The 25,424-nt window shown below is 34.6% G+C and overlaps 6 protein-coding genes across 11 annotated transcripts; 1 reads left to right on the top strand and 5 right to left on the bottom strand.

Annotated features, from left to right (window-relative positions):
* Positions 1-138: 138 nt before the first annotated feature.
* On the bottom strand, positions 139-3,400 carry LOC107419944 (ubiquitin C-terminal hydrolase 22). The gene is made up of 3 exons (XM_016028785.4): positions 2,115-3,400; positions 1,478-1,596; positions 139-1,359 (listed from the first exon to the last, which is right to left on the bottom strand). The coding sequence occupies exons 1-3, from the start codon at positions 2,864-2,866 to the stop codon at positions 641-643; spliced, it is 1,590 nt and encodes a 529-aa protein (XP_015884271.3). The 5' UTR covers positions 2,867-3,400; the 3' UTR covers positions 139-640.
* A 2,724-nt stretch (positions 3,401-6,124) lies between these two features.
* Positions 6,125-6,766, bottom strand: LOC107419945 (probable steroid-binding protein 3). The gene has a single exon (XM_016028786.4). The coding sequence runs from the start codon at positions 6,634-6,636 to the stop codon at positions 6,334-6,336; it is 303 nt and encodes a 100-aa protein (XP_015884272.1). The 5' UTR covers positions 6,637-6,766; the 3' UTR covers positions 6,125-6,333.
* Positions 6,627-8,718, top strand: LOC112491979 (uncharacterized). 3 transcript variants are annotated; one of them, XM_060817210.1, is made up of 3 exons: positions 6,627-6,758; positions 7,670-7,917; positions 8,204-8,718. In XM_060817210.1, the coding sequence occupies exons 1-3, from the start codon at positions 6,686-6,688 to the stop codon at positions 8,216-8,218; spliced, it is 336 nt and encodes a 111-aa protein (XP_060673193.1). In that variant the 5' UTR covers positions 6,627-6,685; the 3' UTR covers positions 8,219-8,718. The 3 variants fall into 3 exon arrangements, with proteins under 3 accessions (XP_060673193.1, XP_024930404.3, XP_048331462.2); XM_025074636.3 differs by having other exon boundaries at positions 7,670-7,935; positions 8,204-8,675; XM_048475505.2 differs by lacking the exon at positions 8,204-8,718 and adding an exon at positions 8,170-8,197 and having other exon boundaries at positions 7,670-7,935.
* Positions 8,719-10,151: 1,433 nt separating this feature from the next.
* Positions 10,152-13,110, bottom strand: LOC107419898 (uncharacterized). Of its 2 annotated transcripts, XM_016028726.4 has the most exons (5): positions 12,800-13,108; positions 12,297-12,450; positions 11,506-11,603; positions 11,273-11,338; positions 10,152-10,479 (listed from the first exon to the last, which is right to left on the bottom strand). In XM_016028726.4, the coding sequence occupies exons 1-5, from the start codon at positions 12,983-12,985 to the stop codon at positions 10,441-10,443; spliced, it is 543 nt and encodes a 180-aa protein (XP_015884212.1). In that variant the 5' UTR covers positions 12,986-13,108; the 3' UTR covers positions 10,152-10,440. The 2 variants fall into 2 exon arrangements, with proteins under 2 accessions (XP_015884212.1, XP_048332281.1); XM_048476324.2 differs by lacking the exon at positions 11,506-11,603 and having other exon boundaries at positions 12,800-13,110.
* Positions 13,111-13,867: 757 nt separating this feature from the next.
* On the bottom strand, positions 13,868-17,580 carry LOC107419931 (uncharacterized transporter C405.03c). Its single transcript, XM_016028770.4, has 8 exons — positions 17,254-17,580; positions 16,496-16,891; positions 15,886-16,100; positions 15,410-15,480; positions 15,234-15,335; positions 14,660-14,777; positions 14,237-14,372; positions 13,868-14,088 (listed from the first exon to the last, which is right to left on the bottom strand). The coding sequence occupies exons 1-8, from the start codon at positions 17,332-17,334 to the stop codon at positions 14,026-14,028; spliced, it is 1,182 nt and encodes a 393-aa protein (XP_015884256.1). The 5' UTR covers positions 17,335-17,580; the 3' UTR covers positions 13,868-14,025.
* Positions 17,581-19,036: 1,456 nt separating this feature from the next.
* Positions 19,037-23,315, bottom strand: LOC107419930 (probable monogalactosyldiacylglycerol synthase, chloroplastic). Of its 3 annotated transcripts, XM_025074486.3 has the most exons (9): positions 22,214-22,354; positions 22,037-22,097; positions 21,697-21,883; positions 20,739-20,900; positions 20,525-20,666; positions 20,076-20,300; positions 19,622-19,684; positions 19,455-19,529; positions 19,037-19,368 (listed from the first exon to the last, which is right to left on the bottom strand). In XM_025074486.3, the coding sequence occupies exons 2-9, from the start codon at positions 22,065-22,067 to the stop codon at positions 19,132-19,134; spliced, it is 1,122 nt and encodes a 373-aa protein (XP_024930254.3). In that variant the 5' UTR covers positions 22,068-22,097; positions 22,214-22,354; the 3' UTR covers positions 19,037-19,131. The 3 variants fall into 3 exon arrangements, with proteins under 3 accessions (XP_024930254.3, XP_015884255.3, XP_024930253.3); XM_016028769.4 differs by lacking the exon at positions 22,037-22,097 and having other exon boundaries at positions 21,697-21,869; positions 22,214-23,313; XM_025074485.3 differs by lacking the exon at positions 22,037-22,097 and having other exon boundaries at positions 20,525-20,900; positions 21,697-21,869; positions 22,214-23,315.
* Positions 23,316-25,424: the final 2,109 nt, after the last annotated feature.

Genomic DNA, 25,424 nt, shown 5'->3' with positions numbered 1-25,424 from the left:
TGGTTGAATAAGGACCGTTTCTATCCATACAGAATTAAAAGGTAGTTTGCAGCACAATGCAGGGAAGTTTGAAGAATTATACAAAGAATATTGGAGGAATACACATCAAAACTAAAAACATAATGAACAATGGTAACCTTCTGAGTAACAGTCAGTGAAATCTGAAATAAACTAATCCATTAGTTAGTAAAAGATTAATGCTGTACATGACCGATTTCAGTCAAAGAATTCTGCAAAGGAATAGTGGAAATAGAACACCACTATTTGGCTAAAAATCCTGCAAACATTGATAATACTCTACCCATAAGCAAATCATTAAGAAAGATTATATTTGTGCATTTCTGCTTCAAATTGTGATCTCCTGTGAACCTGCAATTCGATTTTGGCCTTCATGGTCATGGCCAGTATAGCATATGGAGGTGATTTAGACTCCTATGCAAGGCATTTAGATCCAAACAAATCCAAGAATGCAGAAATCTTCCCTTGCACTCTCCCACCCGGTTTATATCCAGCTCTCCATGCACATGAAAAGCCATTTGGATCAAGCAATTTTCAGCAGATAGTCATTTTACACATTCCCTTTGGCAGGAACCAGCAACCGGATGGGAAGGCTACTTCTGCAAGGAAGCTGGCAAGCAACTCAATTTCCAATCTCTTTAGGGTAAAGCTTTTTCTGCACATAAAACATCATATAACATTGGGAAGCTCTCACAGTCCCCTCATCAACCTCAGTAATCCAAGCATCATCACATTTGTACCATTGGTCTACCAAGCGTAGATATGTCACATAATGACCAGATTCAAGTGTCCCAGAATGAGTAACCATTGCAAAAATCTCAAATTCTGTTGACACATCAGATTCATCACCCTCAAAAGCAAAGATCCCATTCCCAAATCTGTTTCTGACAATTGATGATGACAGATATGGAGTCATGTCTAGGGAGAAAGGAAAATGCAAATAGCCATTGATCTTTCTCGACATTCTTCTTATCAGAGAGTGCTCAAAGCGTTTGATATGCAAAGACAATACCAATGGGAGCCTTCTGATGGACAACTGCTTTGATGAGTCTCGCATACCTTGACAGTTTTGACAATACAACTTTTGATCCGACCCCAACTTCTCTGGCTTTGTAAACAAGTCCAAACAACCTAAAAGACTAAATGTACTGCCGCTTGTATTTGGTTTAGAAAGCTTGTTAACACCATCTGTCAAGGAATGATTGTTTGTATCCAGATCAAGTGAAATATCTACACAAGGATCATATGTTGTCGAAGTGAACCCACATGTCATACATGTAACATCTGATCTCAACTGTCCGGAGAATGCCCTATGAGCAATACATTGACAATCTCCATTATCTGTGGAAAATAGGAGCTGTTTTTGTAAGGAAAGCATAACCTTTGTCTTGTCAATCAACAAGACACTACGTCATGAATCAACTAAAATATAGAACGTGTAATTTGATTGTCTAGTTACCTTTTCTTTTGTTCAATCTTCTGCACTCTTTTTCATGGATACCATCTAACATTGCAATGAAGAACTCATGAGCATCCTGTTGTTCATAACTCGCCAGATTTGCAGAATGCTGCCACCAACTTGAAGTAAAAACAAAAGCTTTTGTTACTTCAGAATTAAGTTTACTCCATAGATTACCAATTAAAGTAAAAGTACAATTACAAGAGCTAAACAGAGATCTAGCAAAAAATTACAATTACGAAACTGAGATCCCACAACACAGAAAAGGTGAACCAACATGCAAATTCTGAATGATAACATTGATAGACAAATGTTCATATCCAGTCTTCGTGAAGCATCTAGATAACCAGAACATTCAATATCCACCAAATCCAGCTTGTGGACTACAAAAATCCATCTCATTTTGGTTGAATCTCATGGAAAGCCTCAAAACTTAATCAACTAATAATGCTAATGGTACTTTTAAATTGTCAAAACAATTAAGAAGTTATAACTTGCGGATAAATCCACTCAAAATGAAATTTCCTATGACAGAAGTTTATTTCATTAAAATCTATCTCGGCATCCTAATATCTAGCATTACTCACTAGAAAAATATGATGTAATCAGAGAATGAACCTAGAGAGCAATTGCAGACCTGTAAAGAAATTGAACAGGACTATAAGGACTCCGGTTACCCGAAAAAACAGCCTCGAAAATCTCCCCAATGTCACAAGGCAGACATAGCCGGTCCCCTGATTTTCTGCGGCATGTTTCAAGATTATGCTGATTGCTCAAGAAGTAACTCCTCAGAGGGGGTGCGTGTAGTAATGCTTGCAACACAGAATTCATGAAACAAGTATTACCCAAATTATTCAAACCCCTCAAACCAATTGGATAGCACGATTTAGCCCTCCGATCTCTCATCAAAGCCAAGTGCTTGGACTTCTTCAAATCTACCAATTCGGCCCCTGAACCCAACCTCTTTCTCTTACATAGTCTCTCACCGATGCTCTCTACATCTGGCATATCAATGTTATGTTTTGACATCACAGCCCTATCAAAATCAGGATCATAAACCTGATCACAGCACACGCAGCAGTAAAGCTCGGCCCTTTCAATGTCCACCGCTATATCATGGCCGCTTCTAGATTGGGTATGCATAAAGCTATGGTCTGAACATGAGATTGAAGAGCAAATTATGCAGAAATACAATCTACCTTGATACCCATTACAGATACTGCAAATGGGTATCTTTGTATTGAGCTTCTCAACCCTGGTCCTCCCATCAGGGGTGGTTTTGAGGCACTTTTGGAGGCATTTATAGCCATTCAACCCATGTTTGAGCTTGTAATCCGAAAGGTGCTTGCAGGGTTTGGGGATCGTGTAAAGTGGATTTCTTGTGTTCATCTCGAAAAAGATTGAAGAATAAGTTCTGATTTGTTGCCAATCACCAAAAATAATTTTAAAAAAAATAAATAAATAATATTTGGAACTTGAAATATCAATGATAGTAATAACAGTATATTTATGTATAAAACAAGATTTAATCTTTCAAAGGAAATATTGAAAAAAGGACCGAAAAGAGGATCAGAGATTGAATTTGGAAGACTTAAGGGACAGAGAGATTTGGGTTTGGATATATTTTTCGTGGGTATTAAGGTCTGATCTCCGATGAAGTAACGAGAACAAGAGAGACAGGAAGAGAACGAAAGTAGAGTCTAGGCTTTGTTTGGGGATGACTTAATGAAGAAGGGAAGGAGAAAGAAGAGGCTGCTTTATTGTCTTGTGATTACTGAACACTATGATTTGTGGACCGACTCAAGGAGACTTTATTCCATATGCCGAAAAAGAATTAAAAATTAAAAAAGTTTTTACTCATTTTACATAAATGTTTTCGTATTAATCTTAATCATTCAATCAGTTGATTGAATTCTCCCCCCCAAAAAAAAAAAAAAAAAAAAAAAAAAAAGCACAAAAATTAAATAAACAAGAAGAAGAAGAGAAGGAAAGAGGATAGTAGTTGATTAAATTGTTTAAAGATTAGCCAGGTTAAAAACATAAAAAAAAATTAGCTAGGTTCTGATAGATATTTTTAGTTTCGATGCAGGTGCTCAGACGATAATCCTTCCCAGAATTGAAAAGAGATAAAAATGGGATATTTAAGACTTGGGAAAAAAACATAAACTATTAGAAGAAATTGTTTTATTTATAGGTCGATTTCCCGGGAAAAGAAAAGAATCAACATTTTCTCTTTGATTTGCTAGCCGAGCAAAATGATAAATAAGTATCGGGCAAATTCACTTTGGTTTTATCATTATCATTATAATTATTATTATTTTCGCCTAATATACGTGTAATCTCAAATTGTAAATGCATGAACAAATAAACCGCTTTGGCGTTGAGCGAGTGGAATTTGAAGGTCATTGTGTTATGTAGAGATATTAATATAATATTCAACAAAGCTGGACAAATTCTCATTATTCTTCTTTTACATATATGGTCATCCAAAATGACACCTATCTCTCCCCATTATTGCAATGAACCATGCCAGCTATGCTCATCCAATAAACCATTCCACCTACATCAGCCCCCAGGCATGAATGATTAAGGGGAACCAAAAACGCCATCCAGCATTGTCTCTCTTGTGCTTTGAAATTTTTTTTTTTTTTTTAATGAATATCTTGTATTCCAAATATTGAAAATGAAAATTTTTACCATTTCTTCTGATGAGTATTTTTTCTTGTTGATTCGCAGGCGAGCATGGTGATTAATTCCTGCGTATTTATTAGCCTTGCGGCCCATTTCCCTATATATAAATGAAGAGAGAGGAGAGAGAGAGAGAACCTTTGCTTCTAATGGCAAGGCAAAAACGTAAAGACTTCGATGCTTGATTATGAAACAAGGGGAAAAGAAATGAAATGTAGTAAAGCCTTTTTGTATTATTTCCCACTTTCTTTTCACGAAATCAAATGTAGCTGGCTGGTTTGGTATAAAAGATTCGATCATCCAATAGGTAATAGACATTAGACAAGCCATGAGCCGGTTTCCATGTGAATTGGAAATCACATGCCAATTTTTAACATAAAAAAATAGATATCTTTTCAAACAGCAAGTGCATAGATGAATTTTCATAGCAAACGGTATTTTAAATAAAACTTGCTAGGAGATCCTTTTAACCAGCAACGTTGAATCCCCATTCTACAATGGCAACATGCTCCAAGAAAGACATGTACAGGAACTGTTTATCCAAAATAACTTTTCGAATTAACTTCATTAATAGAAACAAAAGACCATAGGGGAACTGAAGTTTCCAAGTTTTTTTGCCTGGTAAGAATAATCATGCAGGTGATATTAATTAATAACTAAACCTGCTTCATATAGATATAACCTGATTGACAAACTCCATTCATATTGCTTCAACATAGACATTCAATAAAAACTGAGTCAACTACAAAATCTAACTTGAACGCTACAACCAATGAAGGAATGAATTCAAGTAACATAACTAGTTCAAACACCACAGCTGCATTTTGTTCACATACCAATATTATCAGCTCTTTTAGTTAGCAGAAGCCTGATATTATAATATCATCTAGAAATTATAATTTGCAGCAGGATATTCTAGAGAAGAATTCTAGTTGCCTTATAAATAAGACCTTTCAGAGATCAGTAAAGAAAGAAAGAAAAACAATAAACTAGCTGCCTAAAATGCGCCGCTTTCGTTGCAAAATTGACAGGTTCAGAAGATGCCATCTATGCGTGACACTCAAATAAACTGGCCATTAACAAATGAATAGTCGTTCAACATATCAATCTATACATACCAAATCGTAAATGATAAACAGTCACTAGCTCAAACATTACAGGAAATATAATGGCCAAAATCCAAGTCCTAAGTCATTATCCAGACAAACCTAAGGAAGAATACAAAAGTGATCTTTTTTTTGGACAATTACCTAAGGGAGTAAAGCACCATTGTTATCCCCTCAACCAATAGAGCTCTTCTGGAGATAGAGTTTCAGGGACAAGCAACCAACAAATAAAAGTTATATGCTAAGCAGAAGTGCTACCTCCACGCAATTATACGTTAAAGGAGGTGAACTTCTTTTTCTTCATATGACTTGGTCATTGTGAAGCTTATTGCCTTCCAGGCAATACTTTTATAATCATACACAGCATTAAAACGGTTAACATGGCAAAATCTATCCTTTAAAATGAACACAATGCAACTGTATATTCAAGTAGTCCATATGAATTTGTAATGCTGAGTCTTCCTATATACATTTTCTGTTGAAAACACCATATTCATGCAACAAGCTAACCAAACGCAAGTCTTTCATGTACCCATTCCTGATTACCTTTGCATCACAATATCATACAAAGGTAATCAACATAGAATTAGCAGAAAAAAGCTATGAATTGCCACTTTCCACGAATTCCCATAAGCTGAAGTTTACCAAAACTGCACGTATTATGCACTTCAGTAGACGAAGCATAGACGTATATACATCATCATCTCATCCATCCAGAAGTACGTACATTAGCCGCAAAAAACCACACACAGTCAAATTCAGGAAATGAAAGCACAAAGAAAATTCATATCAGGGCCAATATTACACAATTCAGCAAATGAAAGCACAATGAAAATTCAAATCAGGGCCAATATTACACAAAACCCATCATTAATTTATTCAAGAATTCATGGACAAGACATCCAACATCACATATATATCCCAAAACAGTTGCCAAATTTAAACAAGATACAGTCTTGCAGAAAACCCATAAGGCAGCAATTGCACCAAATTTTTACAATACAAAAGGTGCACGAAAACATAGCATGAAAAACATAAAAAAAAAAGTCGGTAGAGAATTTTTTAAGAAGCAACACGACCAATAATAGGGTACTTAGCTTCGAACTTCTTTTCCCAGTCATTGAGGACGCCGATCTCTTTGTCAGAGAGGCCATCGAGGGAGGGAGTGATATCTTCGTCGTTCTTGCTCATCTTGGCCAGAGCTCTGCTGGCATCCTTGCCGGCGAACATGGCGTAGGGACCACCGGGTCCGTAGAAGGAATTTCCGGTGGTGACATCGAAGATGCGGCCTTTCACAGCTATGTAAATGGGCTTTGATGGGTCGCTGCCGTTGTATTGGCTAAGCTCCTGGGCTGTCAGCTCCATTGTTGGTTGTTGCTTTGGGTTCGATGTGAGAATCCGATACGCTGTAAAAATGAGTTTTTGCAGCAGATTGGGGAATTTTTTATTTCGGTGTGTTACTGAAATTGGGTGGTTGATGATTAGTGGTAAGAATTCCTCGTTTACCTACCACCAACAAATGGTCGGTGGCACGTGCTCCACAAGTTGGTTTATTCATTTAGTTTTTCTTTTTTTTAATTCATTTGCTTATTATTATTATTGTTTTCTTCGCCGAATTTACTTGATTCTTCTTCCTTGTGCCTTAAAAAAAAAAAAAAAAAAATACTAGCATGATAAATAAATATAAATATATTTTTTTTTTTGGGTGCTAAATGAACATCACTTTCACCCGTACCTAAAAAGCAAAATTATCAATAATTTTAAGCATCAGTTTTCAATTTCAAATTATTAACATTTTGGACATATTTGATAATCATTTCTAATAAAATAAAATTAACTATTTATAGAAATAAAAAAAATGAAAAATGAATAATTATTTTTATTTATATATTTGATAAAATTAATTTTTTTTATAGAAATTTTAAAATTTGAAAATTAAATTTTTTATTGTTATTTTATATATTTTTGAAATATGATATCCATCTAAATTCAGATTTAATCTTCTATACCCCCCCCCCCCCCCAAAAAAAAAAAAAAAAAAAACAAAATTTATCAAACTGAGGTTATGAACAGGACATTTGATTTATGTTTGGGAGTTTAGTTGGCAACACTGCTCTCTTCTATGGAAATTTAAGGTTGAAGCACTAGAGATCTGTCTTAGGTTCCTGCACCATCTTATCATAAACTCAAGGCAGTATGATCCTATCAATAGTGGATAGGATCATATTAAAAGGAAAAAAAAAAAAAAAAATTGTTGGTGGAAGGGTAGAAAAGAAAAATAAATAAATAAATAAATAAAAGGTAAGTTTTTGCTATGGTAGAATAATTTTATTCACTGGATAGAGGTAAAATAATTGTATCCTGCTACTATAGAATAAATATTTATTTTCTTGGTCAGAATTTTTTGATCCCATCAGCTATCCCAGCAAGCATGGGAATATGAATAAAGTATACTGCAGCAAACACGGGATGAATCCTTGCCCTGCTTACCTAACGGGCACTAAACTTCACCATTTCAAGTTCCCTCGAAACGCAGACGCCGGCGGAAATCGCTGTGGCACATACCTGATAGAACTGCTTGCATGGGGGAAAGTTACTCTGCAGAATGAAGTGTCGTGTCGTGGATCAAGTGTTTTAAGGAAGAAGGTTTTTCTGTCTCTACTGGTACCATAAACTGAGTTTGATTGTATTAAATCCTGGACACTGCTATATAATTTTGTTTTGTTGTTTTGATCTCAAATTTCTTATCTATCTTTATTGAACATAAAACTTTTGTTGCATTGAATTTGGCAACTTTGATGAGTTTTTCATATTAGGCATTAGCATGACATTTGCTAATATTCATATTTTTATATTTGGCAACTTTGCTATATTCATTTCATATTTAATTTTTGCAAGGTTTGAATGGAAGCGATTGTTTTATCTATTTCAGGATGGTCCTTTTTAAGGATTGAATCCTCTTCAAATGGGATCAACTCAACTATATCCAAGATTGTCCGCATGTTCGGTTAACTGCTTTAATTTATCACAAAGGTGGTATTGTTGTAAGATGTGAATATAATAATGGGAGGGTTGTAGACAGTTTTCCTGATTACTATTTGGTTTCCTTCTCCTGTTGCAACCTCACATTTTCTTGAAACATTTGAGTTGTTGAGGTTGTCAATTTATTTTAATTCTTTTCTGTAAATCTGAACATTCATGTGAACAGTAGGAACTCAATAGATAGATTCTAAGAAACTTGCTATGCTTTGACATTCAAGTACAGGAGAACTTTGTGCAGATGTAGTCGGTGCAAATAACTTACACTATGTAAAGAAATTTGTTTTATATTGTAACTTTCAGTTTGAAGATGCTCAAGGCCATGAAGCACCTTATCCAAACATCCTCTATTTAAAGTATTTAACCAAAAGTAAAAAAATAAAAAAATAAAAATCTTCTATTTAAAGTTAAAAATAAATGATATTTATCTTCCCATACATATAATCAATCTCTAATCATAGTTTTCTCTCCTTCCGTTTCAATTTTCTTTTCAATGCACATTTCAATTTTTTTTTTTTAAATCAACCGTGTTTGTTTTTATTTTTATTTTTCTTTTTATGACACTCTTAAGCAAGTTATTGAATAAAAAAATATTAAGAAAAAAAATTATAAATCGTTGATGATGTTATTAAAAATAAAAAATAAAAAATTCAGGTCCCTCGCCTCTCCATCAATCAGTAACCACGTCTGTCTCTCAAGTTTCATCAATATTTTTTTTGGTTAATACACAATAATTTTGCATTCTTAATCTTATAGTCTTTATCAAAAACTGATTGTTCTAATCTTAAAGGTTTCTTTCAAAAAATTAAACCAAAAATTGAAACTGATTCCTTAAAAAAAAAAATATAAAAGTACCAAATTATATAATTACTATCCTTCTTTTTTTTTCTTTTTTTTTTCCGTTCACCTAAGAAAAGAAAAATTAATGTTCATCACATTCCAAAACCAGTTTGATGAACTTGTTAAAGGTTAGAATTTTTTTTTTTCTACAGCTAGCTTGAGATTATTTGGGAAAAAAATGTTTGTTTAAAAGGAATTAATATCATTTGGAAAGAGAAACTTATATGATGTGTTTTCTGACTTTTTTTATTTTTTAAAATAGCTAGTTTTTGGATTTGACTATAAAAGTTAGAAGCTATTTGAAAAGATAAAATTTAAATTTCCCAAAATTGTTTATCAAAGGTCGCCAAACATCAGGCGCAGTGATGCTAAAATTCAAAAAAAAAAAAAAAAAAAAAAAGGAATTAATATCATTAGGAAAGAGAAACTTATATGATGTATTTTCTGACTTTTTATATTTTTTAAAATAGCTAGTTTTTGGATTTGACTATAAAAGTTTGAAGCTATTTGAAAAGATAAAATTTAAATTTCCCAAAATTGTTTATCAAAAACCTTTATATATATTAAGAAATATTTGGTGGCCTAGAGCAAACATAACTAATTGAACCCACAAATTATATTCTATAGAAATACAGGGTATACCTAGCTATAAGCAAAACTATATATAAAACTCATTTACCACAAAAAACCAATATATAAAACACAAACCATTTGTGGAAAAGAAAATGTAATTCACTATTTAGCTATGGGGAATTCCATGCAAGATCTATCCATGATAACCAAACACAAGAAGAAGATAGCCCATTTTTATTAAAAGTAAAAAACTTCGGTTTTTCAAATCAATTAATATTAGTGCCAAATAATCGATCATTTAGCTATATAACCTGTGTCATAAACAAAATAAATTATCTAGAACCCTTAGCGTAACAGCCATCGAGGGCCTTTTAGAAACCAAACATTCTCACTAATATTCAGAAGCAAAAAATAAGTACTAATACTAATAATAATAATAATAAATTGTTAACCTAAATCCATTGATAATTTGATTTAAAAATATATGTATCCAAAGGCCCCTTTTTTCTCTCTGGCCATAAATAAAGTTGACTTACACAATGCTTCACTACTCGAATAAACAAAAACTTGTGCCACAAATTCCACGCCACCCATATTACATGAAGGACCCATCAGCACTCACCCAGAACACAGAATTCAAATCTCCTCTGCTTCACCAAGTTCCAACCGCCTTGTTTAGAGATCGACAGTCCTATGGACCAAACACTAACATTGACATCAACGAAGAGGAATTCCTCCACCAGAATATTCCACTTCCTGAACATTACACATGAAAATATTGAAAAGTTACAATGGGACCTCCAAAGCACCTATATATAATATGAAGCAGTTTTAAGAGTAACAGATAAAGAGTCTCTCATGTTGCTGAAATAGCCGAGGAAAAGGCATTAAAATGGTATTGACAATCTCCTAATGTCTATGGGTCATAAGACTCAGTTTTGCTGATGAACCCAAGCATTACCAGAACTAGAAGAACTTACACAGTTATGTAATGTCTAGTATGCATTCATACACAGTACAATACTTTTAAGTTGAAAAATGCTGTATTTGTATACTCTTAAAAGTATATCACCATCCGGACAACAAAATAAACTTGTTCATGTTAGTAATTAACGTACTCTTAAGTCCACAACTGACTTTAAAACAATCTAAAAATGTATCATCATTTTGATTGCTCAATCCTAAACAACTCCTTAAAGAGTTACAGCATTGCTCTATTAGGTGTTCAAGCTCTACTTTCCATAAGTACATTGTGCTGCTTAAACAATCCTCTTAATGTTTATAGGTGCTCCTTCTCATCAACCACACACATTATTATTTCTATATAAAACTATTCCAAAACTCAGTATAACTGTATAAGAAGCTGACTTAGATACTCCATGAAATCAACAACATTTCCGTGACTTTGTCCATTCAGAGGAGACTAGGAAATTAGAGACCTAAAAACACCTAGACTTCCCAACAGCCTTCTCAAGTCTCTGGAGGGCTAAGGCGCTTCAGCATAAATCAAACCAACAGGCCTTATTCATCTTAGGAAGAAGAATTGTACCTGAGCAGGAGGTAAAGATGAAACCCAGTCTGATGCATGTGTAGGAAGCAAACCCAAAGTGTTTAGCTGCAAATATTTAGTTTAAAAAAAAAAAAGAAAAAAAAAAGGGAAGACCATGAATTAATAGAGAATATTGGTAAGTAACAACACAAGGTATATGCACTCACATTTTGAGAACAACTGTAGGGATAAAACAATTAGAGAGGAAAAAAAAAAAAAAACAAAAACCTCACCTTCCAAACACCTAGTGCTAGACCCCCCAAATTAAGGGCTATGAACAACAACTTGGGGCCAAGAAGATCTACCTTACTGTCTTTATAAGGTTCAAAAACTGCAGAGTCAAAAATAAAAGCGAGCAAGAATCAATTTGACAAATAAATAAAATATCTCCTAAACAGAACTTGAAATTCAAGTTTATCACATTATTTTCGTAACCAAAAAACATCTGCCCAATGGTCAAGCAATAACTCAACAAATGAGATTTGCTTATGTTAGACAATAATAAAGCGAAGTGAAAAGCTGAGATAGAAGAGGAGAGGATCTCTCCATCTGAACTCTGACCTACCAAAACAACATATGACCTGAATTTTCTAAACTCCAAGATTAAAATACAACATTTATAATGACCAAAAAAGGAAGGTTATTATCAGAATAGTGAAGCTTGAACACCAAAGCAAACATAAATAATTTCATGGCCTTTGATGCTAAAATTTTCACCTGGAGATTCGAAAACATATTGAGCAACTTAGTGCATGACAAACATCAAGGGGAAAGAAGAATTACCAAACCCAATGCCATACTTAAAAAAAAAAAAAAAAAAAAGGAAACATTTATGCGTTCATAACAGATAAGTATGAATAAATACGTAATTAACGGAGTCCAGATTAGAGATTAGACAATATCAATATGAGTTACTTTCCAACTTCTTTCTTCTACCATCACCATCACACCATGCGTTGAAACATGGGGAGATGAAAGAGAGTACCAACAAATGTTTGAATAAAAGATTGCCAATGTGTCTTACCCTTTCCTACACCCTGTAAGGCGCTAATGGGCTGCCAAAGAGCAGAAATAGTAATTCCAATGCTAAATAAATGGACTGTAGAGCCAGCCATCCACATCATGAACCCCATCATTAGCAAATTCTTGAAAGGGGCCTGTGCCACCTCCCAAGCTTTCTGTTTAAACAATAAACCACAATACTGTTAGATTACTATGCTCCTGATCCACCCGCAATATAGCAATCACTGAAAAGCCTCCAAAAATCATATTATTTAAAAAAATAAAAAATAAATAAATAAATAAACAACTGCGCCATCCAATTCAGCTCAAACCCAGCCCAGAGCTATAACAAAAGAATTGAAGAATTCATATGGAAAGCAGCCAACATTCGAACTGCCAAAATAGTCAATTATGAATTGAACCTCCAAGAATAAGAGCTCTAAGATCCAAATAAATTCATATATATATATATATATATATATACCCTAATAAAAGAGAGAGAGAGAGAGACAGAGAGAGAGAGACCTGGGACTTCCAATTAGCTTCAGCATCCTTCTTTTGGCGAGTAAGAGTGGAATCGTCCTGATCGACGGAGGCACGAGCGAAACCAGGAGGATCAGGGACGTCCCTTGACGACGGTGATGTCGAGTGGTCCGCCAACTCAACCGCCCATCTTCGTCCTCCTCCCATCACCCCCTTTCCTTTATCCATCTCTCTCTCTCTCTCTCTCTCTCTCTCTCTATTCCCTCCTCCTTTTAACTCTGCTTTTTTACTTTTTTCCGCTTCAAAATCCTAAATCGTTCTTCTTTCACAGTTCAGATGCTCCAACAACAATGTTGCAATTTGCATATACTCTCCCAATCGGATCTCCCCTCCCTAATGGGTCATCGGGTCAGGGTCAGTCCACTTGTTGTTTTTTTATTTGTCCTTCGTTATAATCAATTCTTACTCGTTTGCATTGTAACCCCTTCGACAAAAATTAAAACTAAACTCAATATATATATATATATATATATATATTTTTAAGCAAATTACCATTTAATATTACAAGGTTGCCGATAAAAATTTTTAAAAAAAAATTATATGGATTATGTTATATCACATGATGATGTAATTATTATTTATTAATCCACTTTAGCAAAAATAAATAAATAATGTAATTATTAATCCCCGTGTCATACATAATATTGGATTTCTAAATTACCAAGGACAAAACTTGAGCGATAGAACACGAAAAGCAACAACTTAAATCATGTTTATGATATCCAAAATTTCCAAAATCTTTTATGATTTCCTCAAAATTTTTAATCCTAAACCACTTTTATCAAAATTTTGAAATTTAGAGCTTTAAAACCACATGTTTAATATCTATGGCTTAACTTCTTTCAACATATATATACATATAGCCTAACTTGGCGTGCAAGATCCTTTTATATATAACGAGGTTGATTAACGGGGGGCATTTGGGCAAACCATTCACATAATTTTCCAAATATATGAAAATCAAATTATTAAATTCCATTGATTATTTGGGATTGAAAGAGGGATCATAATTTCGTAAAACCAACAAGGAGAGTTCAGGAGACAGTAACGAATCAGCAACGAATTTAGTTTCCATTATCATCATTATATAGATCTCCATACAGAAGAATATATAAAATACAAACGTAAGGTCGCGTGAAATGATCCCAATCTCCTGTGTATGTACGAACTTTGCCGTTTATAAATTGATTCTTTTTTGTTACTTGTTATTACAATTCTGACTTGCAAGAAAACCTGTCTGAAAGATTTGCCATCACAAATCCAGCAAAAACCTGAAACAAAATTATAACCAGTTAAGTTACAAGTGACACAAGGTTGGACATCATTATTTCAAGCTCCCACAAAGATTAGTGGAATTTAGTTGTGTTATGGTTGTAAGATGATAAGATAATAAAACTTTTAACGTCAAGCATAGCATACCTGTATGCAACCAAAAATGTAAACCGCGGAAAAATGCCGACCATGTATTACCATGTCAGCTAACATTGCAAGAGGAATTGTCAAGGACATACCCAATGTTGCAACTAGTGGAGAAGTCCAGACCACAGAGACAGCCCTGTTAAATTTTGAAAAGTTAGAAGTTGATAGCAGCAGCTTTCAGTGCAATTTCATATCTAAGGAAAAGTTCGTAATATTTTTTGTGGGACATCGTCAAAAACTACATTCTTCAGCCAGCATATAAAATTCTGCTTTTAATTTATGAATCATCAACAAAACCGACATTTCATTATTTGCCTTTTTGCCAGGCAGATGAGAGGTTGATTTATATAAATACTTGAAAAATCATTAAGTAAAGGTTTCATGTCCTCATGGTGATCGATATATGGAGGCAGTATTACATACCACAAATAATCAGCAAAAACACCACCCACAAGACCATTTAATAGCACAACTTCCCCAACAGATCCTGAATGTGGAAAACTAAAAGGAGGTTCAATTCCGAGAGCATTCAGTGGCCAAACTGCAGTGAATGACACTGTTATGAGATATGCTACTCCATTGAAAGGAAGAATCATCACCAAGAATATGTAACAGAATTTAAAGTCAAAGGAATCATAACTCGTGAGCTGCTCACACAAAGAAAAACAAAAGAAAACTAGACAGATAAAGAAAAGAAGGTCAGCAAGTTAAATTTTAAGCCAACCACCCTCGGTATTCAATTTCCAATGATTTTGGCATTTGACAAACATATTTCCAACAAAGAACATTTTCTGATTGAAAGCTTACCAAGTCATAATGATAACACATATTCAAGTCTCAGATTATGCTCTTATAATCACAATTTATCTTACCAGCCTTCCAATCAATGGTCCAATGATCAAATGTTTTACCTCGAAATCCATGTCTAGTAATATATATTAACATGATAAAATTTGCAATCAAGGGAAATATAAAGGAAAATTATCAATCCACTCACCAAGCCACCAGAGACCAACCAAAGAGAAGAGACCAATGTATCCAAAGAACTTTTGCACATCACCCTTGTGTCCTTCTGATCCAGCAAATTTCTTGAGCAGTACTGCTTGAAACAGATCACCAATTAATAATCATGAATGTGGATTTGCATAGCATTTCCTAATGTACATGCCTTACCTGTAAATAAGCCATATGATACTGCAGAGAGAAGACCATATATGTCTCCTGTTATAGAGTGCTTTCTGGTCCTTTTGCAATGAGAACATTATTCAATTTCAGAATATCATAGACAGAGTAATGCTTAGCAAATATTTAAATAAAGATATCCATATGACTATAATAAAAAACAGTGAATGTTACTGTCAACAGAACAAATAGGTAACTGTAAAAAATGACCTAGCATGCAGCATCTAGGTAGAAAGCTGTATAAATTTCAATATTTCAACTTTAAATATTCATTTCAGGTTAATTCTCAAGTAACATTCATTAACTATGATAGTTATTGAAAATTATTCATGCAGGCTGTGGTAGGGAAAATCAAGACTATATTAGAGTAGCTTTGATATATATTATTGCAAAGTAAAAATGAAGAATGTTGACAAGAACAGGTACTAGAAGTTGATATGGTTTGCTTAAGAAACATTCAAACTTACTCGGACATGGTCAACAGCTCTTCTGATGTCCAAGTTTTTCCAATAGTAGTCATTGCAACACCAGCCATGCTGATAAGAACAGCTATCACCTTTGGTAGATTTACAGAGTCCTGACCAAGAAAAGCTCCAAAGAGAAGTGTAAAGAGGCCCGAAGTAGAGGTTAGGACAGTGGTACTTGCAACACTAGTATTTGCCAGTGCGGAGTTTGCAAAATACTGCACAACATAAATGCAACTGAACCAAGTCAAATATATATTTTAAAAGAAATTTGATGACAGACTATCATATCAAAATCTGTGAAGCCAAAATAAGAGAATGGAGCATGTAAGAATGAAAAAGGAAAATTCATTACATATAATGTCAGCCTGAATGCATTTTGCTTCTTTTTTCTATCATACCTTTCAGCATTAATTAGCACCCATCCTAAAAATCATAGTTCACAATTTTATTGTTCACGCAATTTTAAAGAAATTGATTTTGATTAAAAGCCCTATATGATTCTTAGTCATTCATGCAATTTTATAGTGAATAATAAATTTAAAATGTCAATAGATATCCAAATAGTTGAAAGCATATAAAGATAACAATAGATATAAGAGACTTATTTTACCTCTGTAACAAACCATATTGGAGTAAGATATAGCCCGCACTTCACAACTTTCCAAGAACTAAGCTCAAAACTTTGTTTAAGAAAGTGTGATTCATCTTCTTCATTCTCAAAATCTAGGGGTCGGCCTTCTTCCCTATCGGTAAGATCTTTGTCGGTAATTAGGCAGCTTCTCAGTTCTCTTTCTGCATCATAGTCATTTTCATTGAATCTAAGAGGGACATCAAGCCCCATCAAAGTATCCATTTCATTGCTGTCATCTTGTAAGTTCTTAAGCAAAGTTGGGCAAAGTAAGCTGCAGAGCCAATCTCTAAGCGCTGCTATAGGTAGAAAGATGACCATAAGAGACACTCCCAGATAAGTGAGTGCAAATGGTTGCTTATACTCTGAAAAAATTCTCTGCAACAAATAAGAAATGTGAGTACAAGTTTCCATCGTTAACCACTCAGAACAAAAAGGAAAAAGTACAAAAAGAAATTGACCCTGTTTCTTCTTCCTCATTTCTTTCACCAACAAATCAAGGGTAAGGGTAAATTAGAAAACCGACAGCCAACATGAACATCCAATCTAATAGAATATTTCATATACAAAGTCCAACCTTATCAAATAGACTCGGAAAATGGGCAGAGATAACTCCAATCAATAATATCAAAATTCAATAATATTAAACCCAAAATTACCCAAAGAAAAATTATTACATGAACATAAACTAACATCTACAAAAACTAGTTTTTGAATAGGAAAGAAGAAACCAAACAAACCTGAGTCACCTCTGCAGCTGCAACCCATATGAGGACGAAAGTTCCAATGAACCCAAGTCCAGCCTTGTACCTCCAACCCATAACCAAGAACCCCACTAAAGCTCGGACATTTGAGACAGTATACGAACTGGTATTATTCCTCAATCTTACTATAAAAATTCGGGGAAAAAAAAAAAAAAAAGGGGCAACACAGAAAAGCTCAACCTCGTCGGAAAGCAAGAGAATCCCGTATGGGAAACTCTGCTTTAGGTGGCGGTTTCATGTGAATTTTTTTTTTTTTTTTTTTTTTTTTTTGGGGGGAAAAACCGAAGCGTCAAGAAGTTGACTGGTATTCTGGCGTCAATTTTTGTTGTGACTTGTGCAAAAGGCGTTGGATTGAAGTTTCCGTTTTCTTTTTGGCCGTTAGTGCCGGAAGCGGGTCAATGACAGTGACATGTGGCACTCCACATCCATTACAGTACACGTTTCGTTAAAGTTGCAATCAAGAAAGAATAGTGTCAGCCTGCCGTTATTTGTCCGTTAATTCATAGTTAAGAATGAAGGGAAATTCTTTCGTCGTCCACTAAAGATTCACGCGGAGTTTGGACCATTGCTGCAATGGTTTGTTGACACAAAGGCGGCGGACATTTCCATCATTTATTGATTTGTTTATAAAAATAATGCATGAAGACAAATATATTTTTAAATAATCCAATAAATTTAACAAGCAAAAATGTAAGAACCTTCACATTTTGTTAGAAAATATATATACGAATGAAACAAACTATTTGTGGGAGTAGCCATAAAATTTGGGCAGCATAGCGTAATACTTGTGTGTGTGTGTGTGTGTGTGTTTATATATATAGTATTAATTTTTGGGCAGCATGGCAATAGCATTGTCAAGGAGCGGATTTCGAAAGGCCCAAAAGCAGCGTAAAGGGAATGGCATCGAACAGCACAAAGCTGTCTGCGCTCAGTAAAATTGCAGCACCAAAGGCCTTGAATAACAGAGGAATATGAACAAGAATGTTTCCTGGGGTATACGCGGAAATTCACTTGATGTTGGGAGTTGGTGTCCAAATCCTGGACGTCCATTTTAATGTCATTGTGGGTAGCCCTTTTGATCATCATGTTAGGCCAATGTTTGAGGATGTTTTCCACAGCTTCCCTGTTGTCCAAGTGCTTGTAAAACCTTCCTTTCTCCACATCGTATTCTGTCAGCACCATCTTTATCTTCCATGGATCATCATCTTCTACTTCCTTGGTCTTTATTGGAGCCAAATTGCTAAGGCTTTCGCTCCTCTTCTCCATCCCAGTCTCTACAAAAATACCTCAAAGCAATCGACTTTCTTGGACACCCCACCAAGTGCAATCCTTGAATAAATATATATAAAGTACAACCCGTGATACACAATCAATTTTTAATCACCTTTTAATTGTATACCCCCACGTTTTGTTTTGTTCCTGTTGGGTTTTTAATTTTTTTCCCTTTTTTTTTCTTTTTTTTCTTTGTCGATGGAAAATGCCGAAATGGATTTGCATTTAAACGGAAAATCTACAAGCTTTGCATGCTCAGCTCTTAAAATGCTGCTCTCCTAATTCCAAAGTTTCAATTTTTTATTTTTTTATTTTATTTTAGAAATATCGTAGTGTGGGGGAACAAATGAAAATTGTTTATGATTATGACGGATAATTCCTCCAAAAGTGGAATAGACATTCATATTTTAAATGTGCTAGAGCTGGAATTCATGGAGGGAAAACGATGAACCATTTTGTTATTTTCAGAGACAGTAGAAACAAGTAATGGAGCGAGAAGGGGGTTGAATTTTGATATCTACTTTGCTCAATGATACACATCTATGGAAACTCACAGCAAAACTGATCCAGAGGGTAACAAAATTATGTCGTACATGAATACTGGGGAACAAAGCTTCTTTGTCTAACAAGCTCGTGAAGATCATGAACAATCTTAAATACAGAATCAGGCCTAGCCAGCTTCGATGCATTTTGTGACATGGCTTTGAGTTCATAGGCTTTCGGTCCAAACCACTGAGCCACAATACTTGCAATTTCTTTTGGAGATTTAGAGAATTTCCCACACCCGTTTTCAACCACATAAGGCACATTACCAACTTCCTGCAACAGAAAAAAATGAAGTTTTTCCATTGGCATTGCTAATTTTGTAGGGAAAGAAATGACTCAATGTCTAAGACCGAGATTACCTGTCCAGCAATATAACCATTCAAAATAATGGGAAGGCCTCGTATCATAGCTTCTGCAATAGTTCCTGGGCCAGCCTACGGCAGAATCAATATGATTAGAAATTAGAATATGCAACAATGCAACGGTGAAGAGGAAATAATTATCATCCCTTCCATCAGAAACTTACCTTTGTAATGATGCAATCACAGGCTCCCATGCATTCCTCCATTTTAGTGACAAAACCCTTCACCTATAATGTTAGACAATTTCAGCAATGTCTTTTCTTTCTCTCTCTACGAGTAAGTGTCTAATGCAAATGCATGTGAATGCGAAGCTATGTCATTAATTCTGAAGTGGTAACTAACTGAATCATGTATAAACATTGCAACATATTTTAGTAGACTTAGCAGAATTGTAACTACAAATGCTTGATGTCAAAAAATCATCATAATTAGAGGGAATTTTGTAAGATGATTTATTAGACAAAAATGCCTGCTGATTGTGAGCATGATAACATGGGAAGGGCTGCCAAGTGGCCAGTAATTAGCAAGATGGTAAAAGCTTCAACGAAAATAGTTTGTCATATATCCTGAAATAGTGAATGTTGACAAAGGCTGATAGAATTAAGGGTAAAATAATACCTGGACGGGAACTTTCCAATCAATTGAAAGCAATTTGTTCATGAGCTTTTTGTTGCGGCCACATATCACAAGAATCTGACCTATTGGCTCCCCAACATTCTCATCATACAATGACTCCCCAAGTGCACGAGCAGTAGCCTCGATAGGGCCCATCCCTTCACCTCCACCCATCAGCAATACAGCAGGAAGATCCTCATCCATGCTCAGTTCTCTCCTTAGTTCCACCTACAGTTAGTTGAATCTTAGCATTGACCAACTCCAATAACAATATTCACTTCTTAAGACTCTGAAGTATAGAAATTTGAGCACTGTCAAACAGTATCCTTTGAACTACAGGATCTCTAAAAAACAGCAGATCCAGTACAAGGCATGTGAACAGGAACCACGATTCCATAAAAAATAATAAAGCATCAAATTTAAGCAGTTGACCAGTTAGATAGACTGCAAACCTTTGGTCGAACTGGCTTAACAAATGAAGGTCGCACAGGGAGGCCATAAACCTTGATTTGAGAAGGCTGAAGTCCAGCTTTCAGTGCTCTCTTTGCTACTTCTGTTGTTGGGCAATAGCACCTTGTAACCAGTTTATGAAACCTGTATACAAAGAGACACACTATTAAAACAAAGAAAAGACCAGGGTGTTGAAAGAAACTCTGCTTAACCAACCATGTAGGATGACATGTGCTTAGATCTGTGACTACTGTGGTAAACACAATCTTCTGTAATAGGCCCTTCGACCTCAAGATCCGAAGTGGTACATGCTGCATCAGTGGATGTACACTGATAATAATATCTGGCTGGTATTTCATCAGTCCTTTGGCAACCTCTCTAAATAAAGCAGAACCAGAAGAGAATAACATTTTAGATGGTCAGAAAAGCTATAGCTATACTCAAGCAGCTATTAAAAATAAATTCTTATGTAGTAAAGCCAAAAGAATAATAAACTGTATGTTGATCCTGAAACAAAGCTTTACATACATATGACATATAAGGAAAGCCTAGTAAGCAATTGGCACGTTTCATCTTTTACTAAGCTATTTTTTGTTAGTTTTCTTTTGTTAGCACATATCAAGTTGCTTTTTTTTTCATAATGTTCGGTGAGGACTCAGGAGATGGACAATGTAAATTTAGTAACCAAATGAAAGTGACGATGCTATCTAAAATTGGCCTTTTCAGAAGTTCAACTTCAAAATTATTTGAAAGGGTATCTAAATACATCAGAGGACAGAATTGAAGAAAGAATTCTAACAGTCCTCTCTAGTCCTAAATTTCATTCCTAATAGAAGAATTCTAACAGTCCTCTCTAGTCTTAAATTTCATTCCTACTACAAGCATGCATAACTGGTTTGACCAGTGCTTCTGTTTTTTATTCCCACTAATGCTTCAGCTTACGATTTTAGAAGGTAATTCATACAGGAAAAACAACCCAGAAAGGAGATGAGAAACTAGTGGCACCAAAAATAAGGCATAACAAACAACACAGAAAGTAGGTAAACGAATGAATACAGGGTATCAGAATTGACCATGCCAAGTCAATTAACCACCATTCGGTCAACTATCAAGATTTTTCAATATGCAGAAAACTCACCGTAAAAATTAATCTACAGAGGCAAGTAACACATACCGAGCTATAAAAGTCGAAGTTGCAGCAAAGTTCGACTGATGCACAACACGGGGTGCAGTTCCATAGTATGTCATCTTCCATAAAGGCCCATGTTTGACCAAGAAATTATAGCTCCTGGGAAGTTGATTAAATGGCCATGGGGTATGATCTGACCATAAATCCGTGACAAACACCTGTGACACGCACTCTTAACAAACAGAACATGATCAACAAACATATATTACACACCCACTGACTTCCTTCTCCCCTATTTTCTATTTTTTGGTTTGCTATAAAAATTGTCCCCGGGAGGGGGGGAAGAAAAAAGAGCATGAAAATGAATCACTGAATCTTATCTCACCCCAATTAAGCCCAACAGCTGCATTACTCATTCAACCATACATTCTCATTTTATAATGCCCCTGATAACAAAGGGTTCAATAATCAAAAACTTCATCCTACTCTCATCCCACGTTGTTTAACAATCAAAAGACAGGTTTTGAAATCACATTTACAACTATAATGCATTATAACTGACCTGATATTCATCCCCAAATTCTTCATTAAACGCTGCTTTTATAGCTTCGGCTGAAGCTCGGTGACCACCACCAGTATCACTCATCAAAATAAGAACTTTTTTCGGGTTTTCTGTTTCCACACCATTCAATGGCAAGCCATTATCCTCCAAAACACCACACCCATCTTCTCTTAAGCCATTATTATTGTTCCCAGCGCCATTATTATCCCTCGAACCGTCATCATCACCGTTACCAATTCGAACCGAAGCAAACCCAATTGGGATTTTCTCACAGTGGAACCTAATGGCTCTATTAAACTCACTCACAATTCTCCGAAAGGTCGAACCGCCTCTACAACTCAACTTCAACGAAGCACCGACCTTGGACTTTGTCTTAGTAAACGATCCCCCAAACCCATCAAAGAACAAGAAATTGGACGTGGAAGAAGCATACCCATCTGAGCCAAAGCTTCGGAGACTCGAAATGAATGGAAAGCTACCCAATTGGGATACAAAATCATAGACGGTACTGGAATCATAGGTTACAGTCGAAGGGTTATGCATAGCTGCGTTCCTGTGTTGCAGAGTTGCTAAATATGAAAAAATAAAATAAAATAAAATAAAATAAAAAAAGCAAAACTTAATAATCAGTTCATTGGTAATCTTATCACGAAATAACAAATGGGTTTCTTCGGAAACGCAGAAAGACAATATTTTGAGAAGAGAACAAGATAAAGAAAGTACAATAGTAAGACAGGGAAAGAAACAGAAGAGTTGGGTTTTGGAAGTTCTGGCTGTAAAAGAGAGAGAGAAAGTGGGTTTGGAGAGAGAGAGAGAGAGAGAGAGCGTCTCCTGCGGAGGAGTTTTGAGGCCACAGAGAGAGGATTTTAGTATGTGCGTGAGAGCGCGTGTATGTGCCTGAAAGAGAGGGATGGATATTAATATGGAAACTAAGAAAGACACAGAAAGAAAGCGAGAAGGTAGATTCTCGGAATTTGGAAGAAAATGCGCTTTGCGCTTTGTGTTTGTACTAGATGAACAGCACCTAAATTTTGATTTCTATTATAATCTGTATGGTTTGGATTTGGTTTTGGGTTCGGTTGGGTTCGACTCCGTCATACACAATTCACAACCTCACCAACATTTGTATGAGTTTTATCGTCCGACATCCAGTGAGGCCCACCACAGTTTCCCATTATCTCTATGAACAAATGGGTGTTTGCCACGTCATTACTAGTCAAACTGCATGTCCTCCGTCCATTTCATGAGCGGTCGATTGTTTTCACAGTGTGAGAAAGAATAACAGACGGATAAAAATGTGAAATGCCAAAAAAAAAGTCCACAAGATGGGATTAGCATTTTCCAGTGAAAACAAAATTTAATCAAGTATCAGAAAAGAAACACTTGTCATCCATACGAAGATTGACCTTTAATATATATATATATATATATATACTCATCTATTTTTCCACAAATTATCCTACAATTTCCAATGTTCTTCAAGGGACGGCTAATCACAAAAATCACAATTTTTCTAAATAATGATTTTAAGCTGGAATTCTAAATAAATAAAATCTACAATTTTAACCAACATTCATGTTTTTTTTTTTGTTTTTTTCTTTCTTTGTTTTGTTTTTGGTTTTTCCAATGCATTAAAATGGGTTGTGTTATGCTTAGAAACTTTGGACACCTCCATATGCAATGGTGAGAACCAATTGGTTGTGAAGAAGAAAGAAAGACCGACCATGACTTGGAAATTGGAATGAAGCGTTGGCAGGGAATTTCAAATGAGTAAGTGCACGCCGCGGTCGCTCCACTCAAGTCCACGTGATATTCATTTTACTTATTGAATTGCAGCTTAAAATTCGGCACAAGTCGTTGCTGACTCGCAGCCCACGTGGCACATGCAATTTCAAAAGCCTCGTGTGTTGCTCACTTGTTCTGTTCGTTCACCGTCCACTGCAACTCTAGGCCCTATTCCTATTTGATTACTTTTTTTTTGTTTTTTTTTCTCTTTACATTTTTAAATGGCATTTTACTATTTTTTTTAGTTTTGAAATTTTACAATTTATATTTTCAGATATGACCCATCTTCAATTTTTCATACTAGTAACAATGAACGTAATTTATAGATTCTAAATATGCAATATAATAAAACATAATTTAATGTTATATTAAACCATTAACATCATTTCAATCTCATTTCTGGCATTGTATTTGTTAGATGAATATGCATAAAATCAAAAATTGAAGGTTTAATATGATAGGTTTTAAAATCAAAGGTATAAATTATAAAATTTTGAAATTAAAAATACCAAAATGTAATTATCTCCATCTTTTAATAATGAAGGAGAGAAGTACACAAGGCTTCAAAGAGTATTAGGATTTTGGACGGTTACAATTATTCTTTTTTTCCAACCAAAAAAAGTGAAGGAAAGAGGCATTTATGAACAAAAATATGTTAAAGTTTTCAGGATTGGCCCACGAATAACTCAGTCCAAAAGAAAACAAAAGAACACGGCCCAAATTGGGCTACTTTCTCCTTTTTCATTATCCATCTTTGGAAAATTAAAAAACCATATACCTACTTCTAATGTAAAATTTTCAAATGTATGTGCCAACAATATTCCAGATAGTTTTTACCATTTTTACTTTTTATTTCTTAATTAGCATGAATATCTTTTTGAAATTTGTAAACCATGCAACCTTAATCCAAAACTTTTACAATGCGACTTTCCAATGGTTAAAGTGCAAGTGTATTGCACTTGAAGAGATTCTATTTTATAAAGTAGAGGCATAATCATATGAAAATTATGTTATGGTTAAAATAGTTTAGCAAATAAAAAGTCACAGTATTAAAATTTTGAACTAATGTTCCACAATTTGCAAATTTAGAGTCTAGTTTGGAAAGTTTCTAGTTTGGAAAGTTTCTAGTTTGAAAAGTATCAACATTTTGAAAAAAAATTGATTTTTAGGAATCAATTTTTTAAGTAATTTTTTTTAAGTGTTTAGTTAGTAATAGAAAATTTAGCTTATTAGAAATTTGTCTTCACTAAAATATAAAGTAAGTTTTTTAGAAAATTTCAAAATGACACATTTTTTTATAAGAATAAATTTCCACTTTTTTTAAAAATTTGATTTTTATGGACCCATAGTTTTTCATTTTTATAAACTTTCCAAATACTATAAAGATTTATTTTATTAGATAATTTTAGATTTCCATTGATTTTGA

Source organism: Ziziphus jujuba, chromosome 5, assembly GCF_031755915.1.
Source record: "Ziziphus jujuba cultivar Dongzao chromosome 5, ASM3175591v1".
In the NCBI taxonomy this organism is placed as follows: domain Eukaryota; kingdom Viridiplantae; phylum Streptophyta; class Magnoliopsida; order Rosales; family Rhamnaceae; genus Ziziphus; species Ziziphus jujuba.
The sequence above is the reverse complement of the archived record's forward strand: the minus strand, read 5'-3'. Positions and strand labels throughout refer to the sequence as shown.